General features: G+C 39.4%; 1 protein-coding gene and 1 non-coding gene across 4 annotated transcripts; one reads left to right on the forward strand and one right to left on the reverse strand.

Annotated features, from left to right (window-relative positions):
* The first annotated feature begins 1,543 nt into the window (after window positions 1-1,543).
* Window positions 1,544-18,686, forward strand: oplah (5-oxoprolinase, ATP-hydrolysing). 3 transcript variants are annotated; one of them, XM_059326467.1, is made up of 28 exons: window positions 1,544-1,662; window positions 2,496-2,695; window positions 3,433-3,624; window positions 4,421-4,535; window positions 5,551-5,674; window positions 6,244-6,439; window positions 7,415-7,580; window positions 7,807-7,945; window positions 8,940-9,007; window positions 9,587-9,762; window positions 10,191-10,316; window positions 10,876-10,988; window positions 11,076-11,246; window positions 11,392-11,529; window positions 11,793-11,931; window positions 12,162-12,274; window positions 12,766-12,917; window positions 13,003-13,163; window positions 13,255-13,356; window positions 13,451-13,625; window positions 14,910-15,094; window positions 15,181-15,327; window positions 15,415-15,549; window positions 15,692-15,841; window positions 16,864-17,021; window positions 17,113-17,273; window positions 17,371-17,468; window positions 17,818-18,686. In XM_059326467.1, exons 2-28 carry the CDS (start codon window positions 2,525-2,527, stop codon window positions 17,968-17,970), a joined length of 3,924 nt encoding a protein of 1,307 aa, XP_059182450.1. In that variant the 5' UTR covers window positions 1,544-1,662; window positions 2,496-2,524; the 3' UTR covers window positions 17,971-18,686. The 3 variants fall into 3 exon arrangements, with proteins under 3 accessions (XP_059182450.1, XP_059182449.1, XP_059182448.1); XM_059326466.1 differs by lacking the exon at window positions 1,544-1,662 and adding an exon at window positions 2,008-2,324; XM_059326465.1 differs by lacking the exon at window positions 1,544-1,662 and having other exon boundaries at window positions 2,429-2,695.
* On the reverse strand, window positions 16,426-16,507 carry trnal-uag (transfer RNA leucine (anticodon UAG)). Its single transcript has one exon. It is a non-coding gene; the product is annotated as a tRNA-Leu (tRNA).
* Window positions 18,687-20,527: the final 1,841 nt, after the last annotated feature.

The raw sequence follows: 20,527 nt of genomic DNA on the forward strand, positions 1-20,527 counted from the left end.
GGTCATTGCAATGGGAAAAAGTAGTCAGTGAAACCAAGATAGCCGACAGGCAGGGAGAAAGACCAAACACCTCAGCTATTTCGGTGTCTAGCTTCTATAAAAAGATACCACTGCAGGTAAAAAAATATATAAGTACATCAAGTAATATCTAAGGTGACATATTATGTAAAGATTTTCCAAGTTTTGATTTTATATTTGGAGGAAATACGGATTAATCATCTGTCCATTCAATTGTACATCATGCATCACTAGCTATGTTTCAACTTCAATGCAATGTCAATTACTACCAATGTTGTTCTTGAAAATAGTTCATATCCTATAATGTTTTGGCTGTAGATCAACTTCTTTATGTTTTTATAATTATAATAATTATATAATTAAATTTGAGATTTTTTTATATATCCTTGTATTTTGTAGAGCTCAAAAGTAGTAGTAGAGCTCGTGCTCTCATCAATGCAGGATCCATGAAGATACACACCAGTGGCCGACCCAGTGCCACTCCACCACTGGCAAAACTGAGAGCAGTGTCTGAGGCCCCCCCTTAGATCTGGTTTGCCCCCAGAAACCACTGGCCCCAGCTCAAGGAAGCAAAAAATGCCAGCAGATGCCTAGATGCTGCATGCACACAAAGAACCAAGTACATCTGCGTGCAGTGTCTTGCAGCTTCGTGCCCCGGATGCTTTGGCAACTATCATAGAAAATAGTCTCTCAAAAATGAGCAACAAGCATGATTTGACAGGAAATATGATACATGCTATAAGACACTATGAGAGAATATCCTCAGTTCAGAGACTTAACAAGAATACAGTATGACATCCCTAAAGATAAATAAAAACGCAGAGTGAAAAAATAAGTTTTATCTTTATGTTAACTTTTATATTTATAAATAGAGCTCAAATAGAGAGGCCTACAGAGTAGTGGAGGAACCACCATTCCAACAGAATACCATATTACAACTGTATAACTAGATTACAGCTATACCTATATAACTACTATGTTATTACATTGATGTGTTTTTACAGTACAAAACGCATGAAGTACACTTGAGTGGACAAATAAGTTTTACATCCCTAATGATGTATAAATAAGTATAAATATATATTGAGTTTATCATAATTCATGCATGAGAGGGTTAATTTATTTTAGGGACCTTTATTTCCTATCTCAATCCTACCGCCCCCCTTAATTTGATAGCCATATTTATTAAGTTCATAGTCATAGTTCATAATTATTTATATGTATCTAATATTAACAGCATCCCTTCTGGTGTTTGTTCAGCAGACAATTTAAATTAAGTTTTGATATATCTGTTTCAGGTATTTCAAGCTGCTTAAATGTTGGTAATAGTATAGTAAAAAACAAAACAAAAAAAAAACACAGTCTCTCTTCATCACGGTCTGTGTGATTCAGATCCGTTAGGGGTCTTCGTATGATGAGGGAAAGCCCCTCTGGTAAAAATAATAAATAAATAAAAACTGTGCGGGTCTCGGCATAAACACCGGCTCCTCGCAGGGGGGCGGGGTTTAAATCCCAGGCTTCAGCACATAGCCACGATTTCTTCAGTGTGCTTCCTGTCGGCAGAGAGGTGAGGGGGGAAGAAACTGACAGTTAACGGATTATCAAAGATTAACACTCTGCCAGTGCAGCAGCAGCGGCGGACAGGTGAGTAAACATGTCGGCCACCGTCAGATCCGTGAAATCTTCAGCTTCGTTGCTTTGAATCCGACATGTTCATGCTCCGCTTGTACACAGACTGTGAATGTGCTGTAGCCACAGCATGTATTTCTGCTGCTGACCCTCCGAGTGTTTAGTTTAGTGCTCGATTACATAGAGTCAGTGCAGCTTGCTCATGTATCCGCTGCTTATTGTCTGTGGAAGAGCCTGGAAAAGAAAATAGAATAAATTATTCGATTCCTGCAGAATCCGGTGGCCTGATTTTGTTCTTGGCCGTCTGGTTCATTTAAATTCCTAAAGGGTTCCTCTGGGATTTGCATGTTTTTCTATGCTGCAATATCCCTGAGAATTGCATGTGCATTAGTTGAGTTTTTAAAGGAAATAGGCCTTTGTCGACTTAATAGCATTTTTGAACAAAAAAAAATGTGTTGTATATCATTGGCTGCTTTTATGTATTATTATATTCTTCATCCGTGCATATTTGATAGTTCTATCTATCTATCTATCTATCTATCTATCTATCTATCTATCTATCTATCTATCTATAACATAATGCAGAAAACGTCTATGAATGATCAGCCCCACAGTGGGTGACAGTGAGTGAGACAAGTGAACTGTGTTGATGAGTGAAGAATGTGCCTGCAGCCTTGGTGAGAGAAAAAGACAGAAAGAGGAGGAGTGGCTTGCATTCCTTTAATGGTTTATTAGAAAAGTAGTATTAGTGTATTGATTTTGTGATGAACAGGTATGTAAGCTGTTCCCTGATCAGTATAGTGTTACAGAGTGGATGGAGTTAATCTGCTCTCTCTCTCTGTCTGCAGGTAGTCATAGACTCTTATCTCTCTTCACTATGGCTGAGACTCTGGGGAAATTCGACTTTGCCATCGACCGGGGGGGCACCTTCACCGATGTGTTTGCCCGGCTGCCTGATGGTCGAGAGAGAGTCCTGAAACTGCTGTCCCGGGACCCCCAGAACTACAAAGATGCTCCCACTGAGGGAATCCGCAGAGTCCTGGAGGAGGTAAACATGACCGGATGGATGTGTTAATGCATAATTAACTGGAATATTGGCAAGTCATTTATAGTTTATATTCCATTTATTCAAAAATGTTTGATTTTTCAAGATAGCTGTTTTGACTTGGATATCCCAAATCCTAAACTTTTTAATTTTGGTCACAGTTTTAACATGGGTCTGACTCCAGTCACACGACTTGCGTTTAAACTTCTTCTGATCCCATTTATACAAATGAAGTTGTTATCATTGCCAAAACAAAAACAACTAGCAAATAGAAATATGTGCAACTTTGTGAGTATAAAGTAGACTTCATACAGACTTCTTTAAAGCAGACTAAATATACCTAGTTTAAAAAAAACAAAGACGGCATTAAAACCTGTGTTGTATGTGCTGCCGGCATGAAATGTGGTCCTGACTATATACAGTCATGTGTATGTAGAATGAATCTGTTGCAATGATCCATGCAGCTTCTGTAGGTCATTAGAGTAAAACTGGAGACTCTTTGTGTATTGTTCGCTCATTAAATCACCAGTAAAGCAAAAGCAATGTGTGGCTTAAATCTGCAAAGCCAAATAATGGTCAGTTTTATTATTGTTATACTTAAGATTATTAATGAGCAGACATCATGAGAGTAGATACAAAAAAGACAGCATGTAAAGTCATATGATTTATTATCATGTTCACCACATCTGTATGAACAGTGCATGATGCATATATACATGTTTGTGTGTATTTATTGACAGGAAACCGGGCGGGTATTTCCTCGTGAACAGCCTGTAGACACCTCTCTGATTGGCTGGATCAGAATGGGCACGACAGTGGCAACCAATGCGCTGCTGGAGAGAGAGGGAGAAAGGACTGCGCTGCTGGTCACACGGGGCTTCAAGGACTTGTTGCACATTGGCACACAGGCCAGGCCAAAGCTGTTTGATTTGGTTTGTAATGCTTCTTTTTATTAACACATTAATGTGGACATATTAAATATTTCTAGGTTTATCCTACATGTTTACTGTCAAAAAACACACATCTGAAATGCTCCGTTTGAGCTATTGTCTCTTTAAGAGCCCCCTTCCCAAAACAGCCCAGTCTGCTCTGATTGGTCAGTTTTTCCCACACCTGCACTCTCAGGGCCTCTGCACCATCATCACCATTTTCTACTACTACTACTTTCTTAACTGTACACATGTTCATATACAGAGGTACAAACAGATACATAGATACTTACAAAAACAAAAAGGAAGACAAAGCCTTGAAAAACAAAAATAACAGAATACATATGCATGTTACAATGCCAGAGTTTGAGGCCTTAATAATTTTTTTTGTTTTTAGCATTAAATAAGATGGTGTTATTTATATATATATATATATATATATATATAAACAAAATGTAAAGCCATACAGACGCAGCCAGCTTGTGAATAAGCCACAGATGGCCACAATGCCTTTTTGACTATTCAGTACTGTACGTGGTGTTCATGAGTATCAAGGTATCAAGTCTCGTGTCTAGTGTTGCTGCAGCACAATGTTTAGATATTTTGTGTTCCAGAAACAGGGGACAAGTCTTGGAGCCTGGAGTTTGCCCCCAGACCAGTTGTACCATTATTGGTTTAAATGGTCACTTATCTGTGAAACTGTTAGATACCCAACCGCCTGGATGTTCCTCCTGTTAGCACACCAACTTCCAATTCACATGCCTCGCACATGTGTGTGTGTTTGTGTGTGTTTATACAGGAGGTGGCAGTGCCTGAAGTGCTGTATGAAGAGGTCATAGAGGTGGATGAACGAGTAGTTCTCAGGCAAGATGGCTGCCAGCTGCCCAGAAAAAATCCCAAACGAATTGTCACAGGTGTGAAACTACTTTGTTCTATTTTTTATAAAAGTCATAAAGCTTCATTTTTAATACAAAATGAGTCACGTGTCCAGTACTTTGGGGTACTATTCAATACTTTCTAAACCTAAAGCATTTACATCATTAGCCTTAGCTGTACTTTGTGTTTAGTGCTAAATAGCCAATGTTAGCATGATATCACTATAAACTTTTTTTAATTTAAAAAAATGTACAAACATAAAAGCTATCATGACAATTATACAGTTTTCATCTTCTGTACTTGATGAAACATAAGACATTAATTCAGACATGCTAGCACGCTAAACTAAGCTGGTAAACATGGTAAACATTGTACCTGCCAAACATTAGCATGTTAGCATCATCATTGTACATTGCAAGTATGCTAACATTATGCTATAAAGCACCACTGCAGCCTCACAGAGCATGTAGGGGTCTTATATATATATATATATATATATATATATATATATTACACATTAAAGACAGTTTTATAGAATTTAAATAAATATAAAACATTTTTAGAATCAGTAATTTAACTTTCCTCAGCAACTTTAAAAAGTTGTAGTGAACAAACAAGACTATGCGTCAACACAGACAAGCTATTGCAGCTCTGAGGCTGTAATTCTTGCTCATGCATGCATTATTTATTATTTTGTTTAAATTACTGTGTAAATTGCATGCACAGATACCAAAACTATTTATTAAATTCAAGAGTAAATTTCCATTTTCTTTGGTGTGCTGAGGATTAAACTTTTCAATGATTTTCCTACTCTTATACTACTTTTACTTGCAAATCCCAAGTCTAGTTTTAATCAGCTTTTGATTCTGCTTCTGTTCTTAACACTTACGCAACTTAACACTAACTAACTAAATGCTTAATTTTTGGGTTTTAAATGTAGGAATGTAAGGCCCTGGCACTCACACACAGATTATCAGGATTATTGCAAATTATGTAAAAATAAATTCAGGCAGCGTGTGTGTGTGTGTGTGTGTGTGTGTTGGTGTCCGTCAGGCAGTACAGGAGATTCTCTGGAGGTGTGGAAGGAGCTGGATCTGGAGCGAGTGGAGGAAGACCTTCAGGGAGTTCTGTCTCGTGGGATCACCAGCCTTGCAATTCTACTGCTGCACTCATACACGTTAGTAGTACAGCTTGTTTCTGTATCTTTAAGCATAGAGGCATATTTACTCGAGATACTAATCTGATACCTTGTTTCTCTCCGTCCTGTGCAATCTCTCAAAGCCAATTTTTTTTATACTTTTAACTACTTACTATGTTTTTTCCCTTTGTCACTGTATACTCACTTATGCAACTTTTTCTCTTTGCCTCCCCGTCTCTGTGGGAGTAGTGGTATGTACACTGTACATGTCAGAGGTGTCTGGTGTCCTATAGGCTGTGTCTATTGTATGTGTAGGCCATGTGACTAACTGGGTAAAAGTTCATGTGATTCTTCCTATTTCTTCTCACTTAATGTCTATACTGTTCCTTTGTATTCCTGGAAACCCATTCACGTTTTCTCTGTTGTTACCTCTTATTCACTTGAGTTGAAAAGGCACTTTCAGGACACCAGCACTTGACCGACATTTTTGCTTCCTTTCACATGTCACAGATAAGGCTTTTAAGCGATAACAGAGACTTAATAGACTGTAAAGTAGCAGTCAAATTGCCTGATGTTTGACCACCACATTCCTCCCCTCTCTCTTTCAGATGGTCCGACCATGAGAGAGCAGTAGGCGCCCTGGCTCGCCGTCTTGGCTTCACCCAGGTGTCTCTGTCCAGCGAGGTCATGCCCATGGTGCGGGCGGTACCTCGGGGCTACACCGTGTGCGCCGACGCCTACCTTACACCCAAAATACATCAGTATTTAAAGGGCTTCACCTCTGGGTTCAACAACAGCCTGAAGGTTTGTTTGTGTCTGTATTTGTTTATGTGTTGACACAAAATACCACATTGTCTTTAGTAAAGTGTTCAGTGTAGCTTGGGTATACCCATACTGCCTTGCATGCTCGAATTTCATTTCGAATCTCCATCCAGTCTGGCAACCAGAGAGGTTTCTTAGCCCTGTTTTAGGGATCCAATCACAGAGCGGAATCCAATCACAGTACTACTCGGCACTTGGAAGCTTGTAGTTTTCTTACGGATCCAACATGGCTGCTGCAGACGCGAAACTCTCTTTAGCTGTAGATGGTATTTTAAATAGTTTAGAGCGAAAGTTGAAAGGCGAAAGGTCTCTCGGCGGCTCCGCTGTCCCCCGGCTCGTAGCGAGATCACCGGCGTTACGGTAGCGGGGCTATTAGCGCCGCGGCTAATAGCCCCGCTACCGTAACGCCGGTGATCTTGCTACGAGCCGGGGGACAGCGGAGCCGCCCAGAGACCCGCAGCAGCTTATTTATTGCCCATAAAATCAGTGGATGTGTGTGGCTGAATGACATGAGGGGGAATAAAGCGTGAAAATAAATAATCTTGCAGAAAGCGAGAACTGGAGAAGCAAAGCAGCAAGCAACACTCTCTCACAGACACACACACAACAAACATCCATTTCTGTTGCTCTACTACGTCATCTGGTATAACTGATACGATTGGCTAAGAGCTACCTACAGACGCTTTTGATAGACATTCTAAGCGCCCAATAAACGGCTCCGGAGGATCGTAAACCACACCTCCTCTACAGAGAATTGAATGGCTGGTTGCCAGACTAGATCTCATTTGAGATTAGTCTGGTGTTAGCCAGGCTATGTTCAGTGTACCATAGAGATATAAATCAGGTCACCTAAACCTTCAAGATCACAGACAGGTTTTTCTAAATTTTACAGTAGCTGAGTGTCAGTTCATAACTTTAAAATGAACTCCGCCTTCTCTTATTTCCTTGTGCCCTCAGGATGTGGACGTCCTGTTCATGCAGTCAGATGGCGGTCTGACTCCTATGGACCAGTTTTGTGGTTCACGGGCTGTTCTGTCTGGCCCAGCGGGGGGTGTGGTGGGATATGCCATCACTTCATACAGCCAGATGGAGAAAAAACCTGTGATTGGCTTTGACATGGGTGGTGAGTAAAGGGAATGCTGGCAAACGAGGATAATTTTGAACAATAACTGAGTTCACAGACTCTGCAAGGAACTTCTCGCTGTTTTGTAGTCTGTTTAAATTGTCTCAAACTGTATTAAATGCTATTAAGTACATAGATTAATTGCAGATTTTTAAAAAAGGGGCACATTTTTCTTTCTGTGTTTGTGCCTCAGCTTTAATGCTTATTGTCTTTTCTTTAACTCCAGGAACATCCACTGATGTCAGTCGGTACGCTGGCCAGTATGAACATGTGTTTGAAGCTACCACAGCTGGAGTAACTCTGCAAGCACCTCAGCTGGACATCAACACTGTGGCTGCAGGCGGAGGATCACGACTCTTCTTCAGGTCTGTTAGTCGGACACCAGTCTGATCCTTCTTCTGGAATATATTTGGGTATATGACTTTGACTTAGTTTACTTAAGATCTTTGGAATTATTGCTACATATGTGGGGGGAAAGTTGTATAAAGCCTTTATGGCTCCAAAGGAGGTATGCAAAGTCTGATAAATTAACTCAAATTATGTCCCTTGAGTCAACAAAGAAAACTGGCAGGTTCGAAGTTGGAAAGAAGTGAGTTTGCGAGATATCTGTTGCTCCTCATCTCTGCAGCTACATTAGCCACTTAAAGCATAACACAGCAGAATCTCTGACCCAACTGTTGGCAGTTGAGTTGCACTGTGGGTAATGTAGGACCAGGTTGTGACAAAAAAAGAAAAACATGACATCTCTAGTTCTCCTGCATCTATTTTGTTCCTTTTTTTAAAAGCGTTTGTTGTGAGTATGATGTTATAGGATTGCAGTGCTAAATTGGTGGAATGCCCTTTTGAGAAATGTCATAAAGATTTGTCAATACCCAACTCTCCAGAAATCCATGTTCGCTGACATGATCCCACCTGGTTATTTGAAGTTCACATTTGCTGGATGAGCAAATGAGCAGTTAAAAAATACCGAAAGAGTAGACATGGAGCATGATCACAAATGGATGTACAGTGATAAAAAAAAAGTTAATTGGAATGATAAATTATTAAACTTAATTACTTAAAGTTTGCTAAATGTTTTCTCTTTACTTATCTTGTACTTGAGAATAACTGTCTATTGAGTTGATCACTTTTGAAGTGGTCAAGGCTTCTTTTTTCAGGATTTGACAGTCTTACCGATTCACACAAGTCTGGCTGCTAACTTTAACATTTGTTATAATTTTTACTACTACTCTTCTGCATCCAGTTGTTTGGTTTAACTTTTATTTCAAATGTATCAAGACTTTCTAATGTGTCAACTGTGTTTTTCCTCCTGTTTTACTGTTGGGTGACCTCTCTCTCTTTTCTTTACTTCCCTCTCAGATCAGGGATGTTTGTGGTTGGACCAGAGTCTGCAGGTGCTCATCCAGGACCGACCTGTTACAGAAAAGGTAACAAACTGTTTGTGTTTCCTTCACCATCCCTTTTATTTCTATTTAACTCTCTCCAATTTCTCTCAGTGCTTTATTTTGATTTCTTCTTTCCATAGCCTGGTGGATATTAAGCTATACATTTCTAATTCACTTTCCCTACATTTCATGGTCTCGCCCACTCTATAAATCAGTAGATCTGGCTCCATGCTGTCAGACAAAAATCCACATGCAGATCTGGGGTTTCTGTGTTCCATGTTCTGTTCCCTTCCCCCTTTTCTGGATTTATAATCTGGTTTAGCTACATGAACATTAGAAATTGGCAAAAGTCCAACTGTCAGATGATATAACAGAAGCTTGACTCATCGTTCTCAGTTTGAACTGCGATGTATGCTAACAAAATGAAACATGAGTCTGACTTCATGGCTGATCTTCCCTGTAGGAGAGTTTCATACAGCATAGTCTCCCGTTGCGTTCATGTTTGAATGTTGAAATAACAGACTGAAACACCTGGCTCCCACACAAAAGCACTGAAAACATTTGTACTTAAAGTATGAGTATGGGAAAAAATAATATGAATCCCTTGTTGAATTTTCCTAGGCGGCCCTCTGACAGTTACTGACGCAAACTTAGCCCTGGGTCGACTCCTCCCTTCCTTCTTCCCAAAGATCTTTGGGCCGGGGGAGAATGAACCACTGTCACTGGAAGAAACCATGAAGCATTTCCATCGCCTGAGCCAGGAGATCAACCTGTTCCTGTCTTCTAACCAGTCACAGGCACTAATATTTACTGAAATATTACCCTTGTGCATCGCTTAAAAGAAACAAAAATGTTCATGTGAAAATTCTATAAATATTATAATGCTATAAAATACAATATATTGATATTGTTTCCCACTTTCACAGAGTAAAATTTTGTGTGCAATTCAAAACTACGGAATATTTATTATCAGAATATTAACCCCATAAATGCCAGTTTGTTTACGCATTGTCACTGTGATTATTGGAAAAAAACATTTTTTAATGTATGCCATATGCATTTACACAGCTAAAATATAATAATTGCAAAATAAAACATTTTAAAAGCCAAAATGGTCTCTAAGGATGCATTAGGGTTACTAGAGTGTCAAATCTTAATGAATATAATGATTTTATAACACTGATTAATGTTAAAACTAAAATATGTTTTATATTTATATTCACAGGTTAATGCAAACGGGGCCAACCACTCACACAACAGCACGACAGAGATGAGCGTGGAGGAAGTTGCGATGGGATTCATTCGCGTTGCAAATGAGGCCATGTGCCGGCCAATCAGAGCTCTCACTCAGGTATTTTGGGATTTAAAGTCTTAACTCCAGCTTGGTATAAATAGTCATGCTAAATGCAATGGTGGAAAAAGTATTCAGATCCCTTACTTAAGTAAAAGTACTAATACCACACTACAAGTTAAAGTCCTGCATTCAAAACTTACTTGAGTAAAAGTAAAAAAAAATGTAGTCAAAGTCTCAAAAGTATTTGTTATGCAGAATGAACCCACTCATATTGTTTTATATATTCTAAATATATTATTTGATTATTAGTATTTATGTACTTATGTAAGCAGCATTTTAATTTTGTAAAGATGGGGCTCATTTTAACTACTTTACATACTGGTATGGGGTTTAACTTTTTTAAAAATATCTAATCACTTAAAATGTGTTGTGTTTTTTATGTTACATCTCGACCACAAAAGTAACTACAGCTGGCAGCTAAATGCAGAGCGTCAAAATTGTACTTAAGTACAGTACTTGAGTAAATGTACTTAGTTACATTCCACCCCTGGCTGAATGTTTTTTTTTCTTTCTCTCTCACCCTGTGGCTCTCCCCCACCTCCCATGCCTCTCACAGGCTAAGGGCCATGATACATCTCAGCATGTGTTGGCTTGTTTCGGGGGTGCAGGTGGCCAACATGCCTGTGCTATCGCCCGAGCCCTGGGGATGAAGACTGTCTTCATACACAAGTAAGAGTGATACTGTAGGTTGTGTTACCATGTTGTGTGTGTGAGCAATATTAATGTTCAATGTGTGTGTGTGTGTGTGTGCTGCAGATACAGCGGCGTGCTCTCTGCCTATGGTCTGGCTCTAGCTGATGTGGTGGAGGAGGTGCAGGAACCGTGCTCGCTGCAGTACGAGCAGCGCTGCTTCAGTGAGCTTGATCGGAGGGTGGAGCAGCTCTCAAAGCGCTGCTGTGATACACTCTGTGCACGCGGATTCACCAGGTCAGCACCCACAAAACACTACATGGTTTGGGGTTAAACTTATACCTCTCTAGGTGTGGGATAATCCCTGTCTTTTCACTGTTTCCTCACTAGATACTTTACAAGCAATGATACAGTGCTGCCTTGTGTTTCTTGTCCTCTTCAGCGGTCAGATAACCACTGAGGTTTTCCTTCACCTGCGTTACAAAGGCACTGACTGCGCCCTCATGGTTACGGCTGCCGGTTACCCTAGCAACCCCCAGTCCTGTCTAGCTGGAGACTTCCGCAGTGCCTTCACCAAACGGTTAACTCTTTGTTTACTCATTTGCTCAATGATAAGTGTTATGCATCTATGAGATATAAGCTTGAATATTCACTCACTCTCTCTTGAATCATTACTTGCCCTTTCAGTCCTGTGTGCCTTTTGTTTACATTATATAAGCAAACACACCAAGTTAATGTGTCATTTTTCCATAGGAGATAAGCTTAGTAAACTTGCTGACATTTGTTTACACGACTGCTAATGTTCCTCTAACCTTAATCACTCACTGTGTTTCTTCTCTTTAGCTATCTGAAGGAGTTTGGATTCACTATCCCAGACAGACCCATCATGGTTGATGACATCAGAGTGAGGGGTTGTGGGAAATCTGGCATCAAGTCGGTGTATAAAACAAAGATGGGGCAGGGGCAGGCCAAACCAGTCACGGTACACAGACTTTTTATACAGCCGAACATGTTGTATATGTAATCTGTAATCACATGAGGACACTCTTATTCTAAGAGAATAGTATTCTCTTTTTCAAGCCTGCATCTTTTTCCATCAACATTAAATTCCCTTCTCTTTCCATTCATAAACATACAATAGATAACAATGTTTATCTTAATAAAGTATGAAACAGTTACCTTGTGGGACCTTTATCTGTTTTTTCTCTGCAGATCACTAAGTGTTACTTTGAGGAAGGCTACTTGGACACCAGTGTGTATCTATGGGAGGAGCTGCCTTGTGGTCACAGCATCCAGGGACCAGCCATCATCATTGACAAAAATAGGCAAGCATCTTTAACTTTGCATCAATTTAAAAATGTTATAAAAAATCTTTCCTGCCACATGGCATCACACTGTACAATAACAAATAATAGTCTGGTTCATTACATACAGTCGTTATGCACTTTATGTGTTTTTTATGCACACTGTTCATTGCACCTTATTTGTTTCATGGCACCAGCATTTTTATACTGCATATTCATATTTATTCTGCACTGGAATTCTACTCCTTCTTTAGACACTTTATTTTTTATTGTATTTTATATTTTATTGCTTGAAGTATGCCTAGGTTGTTCTTTTTATTTAATTGTGTTGTTATTGTCTCTGTGTGTAATGCTGCAAGCTACACTGTAATTTCCATGCTTGGGATAAATAAAGTATATCTATCCATCTATCCATCTATCCAACCAACCGACCAACCAACCGACCAACCAACCAACCAACCAACCAACCTGTATAAATGCATCTTTTTTCCCCTTGCTCTTTCCTCCATCAGCACAATCCTGGTGGAGCCGAGCTGTGAGGCCCGTCTGACAGAAGGGGGCGATGTTTGTGTGACAGTAGGCTCGGACCCTCACTGCGCCCTGGGCACTGAGCTCAACACTGTGCAGCTCTCCATCTTCTCCCACCGCTTCATGAGCATAGCAGGTACACCAACAGAGAAGAGAGAATAAAAAAGAAGTGAAACGTTTTTCTTATTGCTTGCTGAGTAGTTCCACTTCATCCTCTACAGAACAGATGGGTAGAGTTCTCCAAAGAACCTCCATCTCCACCAACATCAAGGAACGTCTCGACTTCTCCTGCGCTGTGTTCGGACCAGACGGTGGTTTAGTGTCCAATGCACCGCACATCCCCGTCCACCTGGGGGCCATGCAGGAGACTGTGCAGTACCAGGTGCAGAAAGTGTAAAACTTGCATGTAAGACATGCTTAAACACTAAAAATGAACACACCAAAGGATGTTCTATTTGTTCTTTTCTGTGCAGATGAGGTCAATGGGGAACAAGCTGAAAGAGGGCGATGTGATTCTGAGTAACCACCCATGTGCCGGGGGCAGCCACCTCCCAGACCTCACTGTCATCACACCGGTCAGCTGAGTGTCTGCATGCTTGCTCTCCTCATTATCAATCTTTTCTTCTCACCATATAACTCTGCTTTTCTTCATTATCTTTCCCCCTTTAGGTGTTTAGGAAAGGGGTGAGCAGGCCTGTGTTCTTTGTAGCCAGCAGGGGGCACCATGCTGACATCGGAGGCATCACTCCAGGCTCCATGCCCCCCCACTCCACCTCCCTACAGCAGGAGGGGGCCGTCTTCACTTCCTTCAAACTTGTCACTGGTGGCGTCTTCCAGGAAGAGGGTAAGAGAGGAGGAGGCGAACCAAGAATGAATGTAAGAGACTGATGAAAGGAGGTAAAGAGATAAAAAACGGAGCTGTATGTTGTCAACAAGTCCAGATAAAGAGACATACCAGTGCATACTGTAGCCAAATAACTACAACAACAGCTGGTATTTAATGTTACTACCTTCCTTTTTCCAACTTACTTTACATTATTAACCCTTAGTCACCTGTATTGTATATTAATTATGTGGTAAGAAGGGGCAAGTTTGGGAAACCAAGAAAATGGGAGCATGAATGCTATCAATTGGATTATATGAGTTTGGTCACTTCTCACATCTCACAGTTTCTCAATTTCAATGCAGCTTTTAAAATAGCAGCTTTTAAAATAGCCATTGTTTGCAACTGTGTTTCAGTGCAACAATAATGTAACTTTAACAAGAAAAATAAAGGCATTTATTTTATTATTACGTATCTTGTTGAATTATTTTCTTAACAAATATGGGACATAAGTCACCAAATTACAATCAATAAATATAAAACGCAACACATATCAACAGACTCAACGACCCAAATAATCACAGAAGCCTGTAAGAAAACAAAAGAGGAAATCAGTCACCACTGTGGCTGAGTGGTCTAAGGCACTGGATTTAGCCTCCAGTCTCTCTGGAGGCGTGGGTTCAAATCCCTCCAGTGCCATTAAAACCATGTACCAAAGGGAGTATATTCCTTTAAAAATGTTTGATCTTACTTAACATATACTACTTAATTTAATTATTGAACAGGTACTATTTTGCATATTGATGTGAATGCAAACTAATGCCTGGAACGTCTGAAATCAATCTAAACACTTACTTTTTGCTTTGGGAAAAATCAGCTGTAAACCTGACCTCTACAATCCAATGCAACTGCTCTTCCATAAAGTAATTATGCCTATTATGTTATTGAACATGTAATGCATGTAAATAGAGAGGACAAAAATATTTAATGCGCAGTACAACCCCACATTTAAATAACATGTAATTTACACAATTCTGACAATGTCAACAAAAACTGAACATTATAGACTTTGTAAAGAGCTGTTGTTTGGATTGTATTCGATTGTACAGGTTTAACTTATAAAGTGCCACTGAGTATACGTGCAAAACTACCAGTTTGATCCTGTAAAGAGAGCTTAGAAGAGATAACTGAAACAAATGGTGTTGATTTCTAACAGTCACATTACTTTCTTCTCTCTTCTGTTCCCATACTGCTTGTCTCTTTGTCTCTTTTCCCCCTACTGGATTCTCTCTGTCTCCATATCAGCTGTAACTGAAGCTCTGATGGCTCCGGCCCAGTACCCAGACTCCTCTGGGACTCGTAATCTCCATGACAACCTGTCAGACCTGCGGGCTCAGGTGGCGGCCAATCAGAGAGGCAGCCAGCTGGTGGGGGAGTTGATTGACAGCTACGGGTTAGCTGTGGTGCAGGCCTACATGGGATACATTCAGGTAACTCTGGCTTTAAGTGATACAGTATCACATGAAAACAAATGCTGTAGCAAAATAGTACTAAGGTGTTTGTGTTATTGTTTCAGAGTAATGCAGAGCTGGCAGTGAGGGACATGCTGAGAGACTTTGCACGCCGTAGACGGCAGCAGACCGGCTCCTTGGACGTGGAGTCAGAAGATTTCATGGATGACGGGACTGCAATCAGACTGCGTGTTCAGATTAATGAAGAAGAGGTGAGCAGGGAGAATCTCCTCATGGTAATCCTGACTTTTTGTCTTGAATGAACTGATCAATTTATATATAAACCTCCATCGCCACAGGGCAGCGCAGTGTTTGACTTCACAGGGACGGGACCAGAGGTTTGGGGGAACTGCAACGCTCCACGCGCCATCACCCTCTCTGCCCTCATCTACTGTCTACGCTGCATGGTCGGACAGGATATTCCCCTAAATCAGGTAAGGAATTTTATTTCAAACACTGGCTGGGCTTTAAGGAACATGTAGGGTTGATTATAAAGTAATTTTTCCTGCACTTAAAAAATAATATAAAATTCCATGTAGTTAGTATTACTCAGGTGTTCCTTTTTCTAATTTCAAGGGCTGTCTGGCACCAATCAAAGTCATCATACCGCCTGGCTCAATCCTTCAGCCTTCCCAGAATGCAGCTGTGGTTGGAGGAAATGTACTCACATCCCAGAGAGTGGTTGATGTCATTTTTAGGGCATTTGAGGTGTGCGCTGCTTCACAGGTGAGAAAAAAATGAATTTTTTACATTTAAAAATTCCTTTCTTGTGCAGTTTAGCCAGATCGTTATGATAAAGTGTAGAACACGTAACATCTTCATCATCAGAACACCACAACCTGGTATATGAGAGGCATGTTTTCCTCTTTTTTCCCCCTTTTTTTTAAAAGGTCAAAATGACAATTTATTAGAGCAGAAAACTGTCAAAACAGAACTTATGAATTAATTTTCAAATTCTAACCGTCATTTCACAAATAGCGTGTGTGTAATTAACGTTTCTGTGGGGGAAAATAAACAAATTTAGGCTCAAAATAATGTTTTTTTTTTTTGTTTTTTTTAAATGTCTCATTTATGAACCATTAAATAAACAATTTGCACGTATCAGATCGGTTGAGCTGAACAGTCATGACAAAAATTCAATAATTCTTCAATGGAACTGCAGCCTGAATGAGGACAAGAGAGGTTCAGGTTAGAGGTTGTTAAAATATAAATATTTCAATGGATGGAAAATGAACTACATTTAATAGTACCCATTCCTCTACACGTTAATACACTTCAAGGTAGCGAATCAAACCCTTAAATGATCATAATGGCAGTGGTGGGATTTGAACCCACGCCTCCAGAGAGACTGGAGCCTAAATCCAGCGCCTTAGACCACTCGGCCACACTACCATGTATTGCTATACATACAGCATGTAAAATGCTGACAGTTATAATATGGCAACGATGGGATTTGAACCCACGCCTCCAGAGAGACTGGAGCCAATGCCTTACATGCCATGTAGTAATTTTGAGTGAAATTGTGACAGGTGCACCCTAATCACACACATAAATGGTTATAATCGAAGCCGTGGGATTTACACTTTATTTGAGAGCTGACGGTAAGGAAAATGTGACCTGAGCTAAAAAATAAAATAAAAAAAGAGGGTTTATGGTTGTCAAAATCAACTATTTTTCAAAACTTTGTATGCATGTTTACAGTTTCTTTGTGTTATTTGCATATTTATTATCTTCCCTCTTTCCATCAGGGCTGCATGAACAACATTTCGTTTGGCAGTGAGAATATAGGTTACTATGAGACAGTTGCAGGGGGAGCTGGGGCGGGGCCAGGCTGGAATGGTCGGAGTGGAGTTCACAGTCACATGACCAACACCCGCATCACCGACCCTGAGATCCTAGAGAAGAGGTCAAACATTTGTCTGAAGTTTAAATGTCCTCTAATAATAATAATAATAATGTCATTTATATTACTGATGTGTATGTTGCTGTGTGTTCAGATATCCGGTCATTTTAGAGCAGTTTTCTCTGCTGCCTGGCTCGGGAGGTGCAGGAAAGTACAGAGGTGGAGACGGGGTGATCCGGAAACTTCTGTTCAGGAATAAGGTGGTTCTGTCTGTGCTGACCGAGAGGCGATCCACCCGTCCCTACGGCCTGCAGGGTAAAGCAGTCATTTTTCATTTTGCAATTTGGCTTTAAAATGATAGCGTTCAGCTTTCTTTCTGCCAGTGGTTGACACTCTGTTCTCTCTGGGTTAGGGGGTGAGGACGGTGCAGCGGGGATGAACCTTCTTCATAGAGCAGACGGTCGAGTCCTCAACCTGGGAGCTAAGACCAGCGTCAGCCTTCAGCCTGGGGTAAGAAATACTGTCAAATATTAACCATATAGTGTATAGCATGCTATAAACAATAGTTGTGAGAACCTGAATGAATGCATGAGTGAATATTGTATTCTGATTACAGAATTTAATTGCAAAATACTGCAAGCAGACATCCTAAAATGCCTTCTGACTTCAGATATGAAACCTAAATAACTCCTGTCTGTATTAAAACATGTAAATCATGTTTGTGCACTTACCTGGAAATAGTTTTTGTATAGCTTTGTATTTGTTTGTCACTCTGAAATTGGTTAAATCTTTATATTTGATCATTTTGATGAGGTAGCTGTTAGTAAAAACTGATCTTTGTCTGTGTCTCCCCCTACAGGACAAGTTCTGCCTCTACACCCCTGGAGGTGGAGGATATGGAAGGGAGGAGGACGCCAACAGAAGACCCCAGACCAAGCGCAGGCGCTTGAACCAGTCTTTCATTGAGAGAGGCAGCGTCTTTGAATACCGAATGGCACAAGAGGGAGTGTGAAAAGAAAAAAAAGAGAGGGAGAGCTTACAGGCAAGATACAAGATGAGAAGAGGTAAAAGAGGAAATCACAGGAGCTGAAGTCAAGTGACAGACAGAAAAAACAGGATGGGGCAATTTGTCAAAAGTGAAAAATTCATCAAAATGGAGAAAAATGGTAACAACATTTTACTGTGAGAATTAATGAAGGCACATTAAAGTTAGAAGGGGAAAAACATTTCAAAATACAGACAAAGCAACAGTTTAAGAGTTTCTACCAACAGCTATCATCATAAAACAACACCACTAGAAAAAATACTCAAATAATACTGATTTGTAGAATCTGTGTGTTAACATATAGTCAAGACTATAAGGTTGTGCTAACAATAGCTCTAGCTGAGTGAGTGAATTCTAATACTGTAACACAATGTCACATTCCACTTGTTAGTTTAAATATTTTTCTATAGCTAAAGAAAACCTCAGCTGATTTTACAGTCCTATTTTGATAATACATTTCATTATATAGAGACCCTAAATTTTGCTATAAGATCAGACAAAGTGTATTTTTGCCTACTGAAATGTTTTTAAATGAATTGCAGTAAAAAATAAAAATAAAAAGTTAACCATGCGAAGCAGCTGCTAATCTGTCTTAACTGGAACAACCACGTAATCTAAAACCACAAAGTCACAATGTTTTTACTGGAACTGGAAAGACAAATAAACCTCATTTTTACTAATTAGATTGTCTTTTTATTTATTCCCCAAAAAATATATATTGTGGTTTAACTTTTTTGAGTGTCGGACAGGACGGATCTGTTTGGAGAGTATGAAGAAATTATGTGAAATGGTTAAAAATGATCAAATCATATTGTGATGCCAGTCTCACGAGAGGGAGCATTGAGATGCAGCCCAGAATAGTTGTGTGTGTTTGGGGGGAGGGGGTCATGTCCCTGTTTAAGTGGCGTCCCCTCCTCCCATCTTTTGGGTAAATGACTGATCTGGGAGGAGAGGAGGAAGATGGTGAGGGAGTGCAGGCATGCGTAGGCAGCAGATAAAGAGATAGTGGCCACAGCAGAGCAAGCAGCAGGAGGCTGACGACTGCTGGACTGTTGATGTAAATCAGCTGTTTCTCTGTGTGTGTGTGTGTGTGTGTGTGTGTGTGTGTGTGTGTGTGACTCTAATGCGGATGCCATGGACTGTGGATCAAAGATAGTTTTTCCTTGTTTATGACATCAACAGCCAAACTGTCTGATAACAGAAAAGCAATTGCACAATATTTGCTGTCACATTAGAGCAGTATATAGTTAGTGGACAGAAAGCAGAGGAGATGTGCCGATGTTAAGTAGGTCAATGCAAAACTACTTTTGGAAATAGATGTAATCGTGAAGCCAACTACTGTAACATTTTCAATTTATGATAAAGATGGTATTAGCAGGTTGTTGGTCAGTTGTTTCAAGTAAACTAGACACTAATTTATTTATTTTTAAACCTGCAAATACACCTCAAAGGAATGTTACTTTATACTTTTTTATCCCAAGATTTCAATGGGAAATCTTAAAGCTTGAGCTTAATAAATGCAATGAAATTAAAATATTGTACTTTAGTAAAACTGTCAAATGTAGTTATTGTACAAATGAAATGTATCTAATTTGTAATCATTATCTATATTATAAATAAAATACATTTCCATGACTATTAGTAACTAAAGTAAATAGAAAGTAGTTCCCACATGAAACTGCATGGATTATTTAGAGTAACCAGCAGTGGTGGAAGAAGTATTCAGATCCCTTACTTAAGTAAAATTACTAACACCACACATTGGAAAATTACTCCACTACGAGTAAAAGTCCTGCATTCAAAACTTACTGAAGTAAAAGTACAAAAGTACCAGCATCAAAATGTACTTAAAGTATCAAAAGTAAAAGTACTCATCATGCAGAATGACACACAATCGTTTTATATATTCTAAATATATTATTTGATTAATATTGATGCATTTTTGTGAACAGCGTTTCACTGTTGTCAAGGTAGGGCTCATTTTAACTACATAATATACTGTTATATGCTTAATTTTTTTATATATAAATAGATCAAAAGAAACACTAAAAAATACAGCAAAAAATGTAATATATATACAATTTTAAAAAATACAAATAAAAGTCAACAGAATTAAATAACAAAACTCAAATATAATTAATCATGAAAAACCCATTAAGGCTGCGGCGGACCAGGGTTTGAATCCGGCCCCTTTCTATCTGTCACTATCTAATAAAGCACTAAAATGCCAAAAAATAATTATCAAAATAAAATAATAATGGAAAAGCCAGATGTGTGTTAATATGAATGATAATTTAAAATTAATCACATTTCTCGACCTGAAAAGTAACTGAAGCTGTCAGCTACATGTAGTGGAGTAGAAGCATAAAGTTACATACAATTTTAATACTGAAGGAAAATACAAGTACCTCAAAAGTGGAACTTAAGTGTAGTACTTGAGTAAATGTACTTAGTTACATTACACCATTGGTAACCACGTCATGATTTCTGAAAAGGGGCATTGTTGTTGTGTAGCTTTAGTTTT

Source organism: Centropristis striata, chromosome 23 (assembly GCF_030273125.1).
Source record: "Centropristis striata isolate RG_2023a ecotype Rhode Island chromosome 23, C.striata_1.0, whole genome shotgun sequence".
In the NCBI taxonomy this organism is placed as follows: domain Eukaryota; kingdom Metazoa; phylum Chordata; class Actinopteri; order Perciformes; family Serranidae; genus Centropristis; species Centropristis striata.

Bases quoted from the DNA above. Each gene is read 5' to 3' on its own strand.
- oplah (XM_059326465.1), top strand. From the start codon at position 2,462: ATGGAGTTAATCTGCTCTCTCTCTCTGTCTGCAGGTAGTCATAGACTC. The intron at 10,989-11,075 runs GTAAGAGTGATA...TGTGTGCTGCAG, and splicing joins AAGACTGTCTTCATACACAA to ATACAGCGGCGTGCTCTCTG. The intron at 11,932-12,161 runs GTACACAGACTT...TTTTCTCTGCAG, and splicing joins GGCAGGCCAAACCAGTCACG to ATCACTAAGTGTTACTTTGA.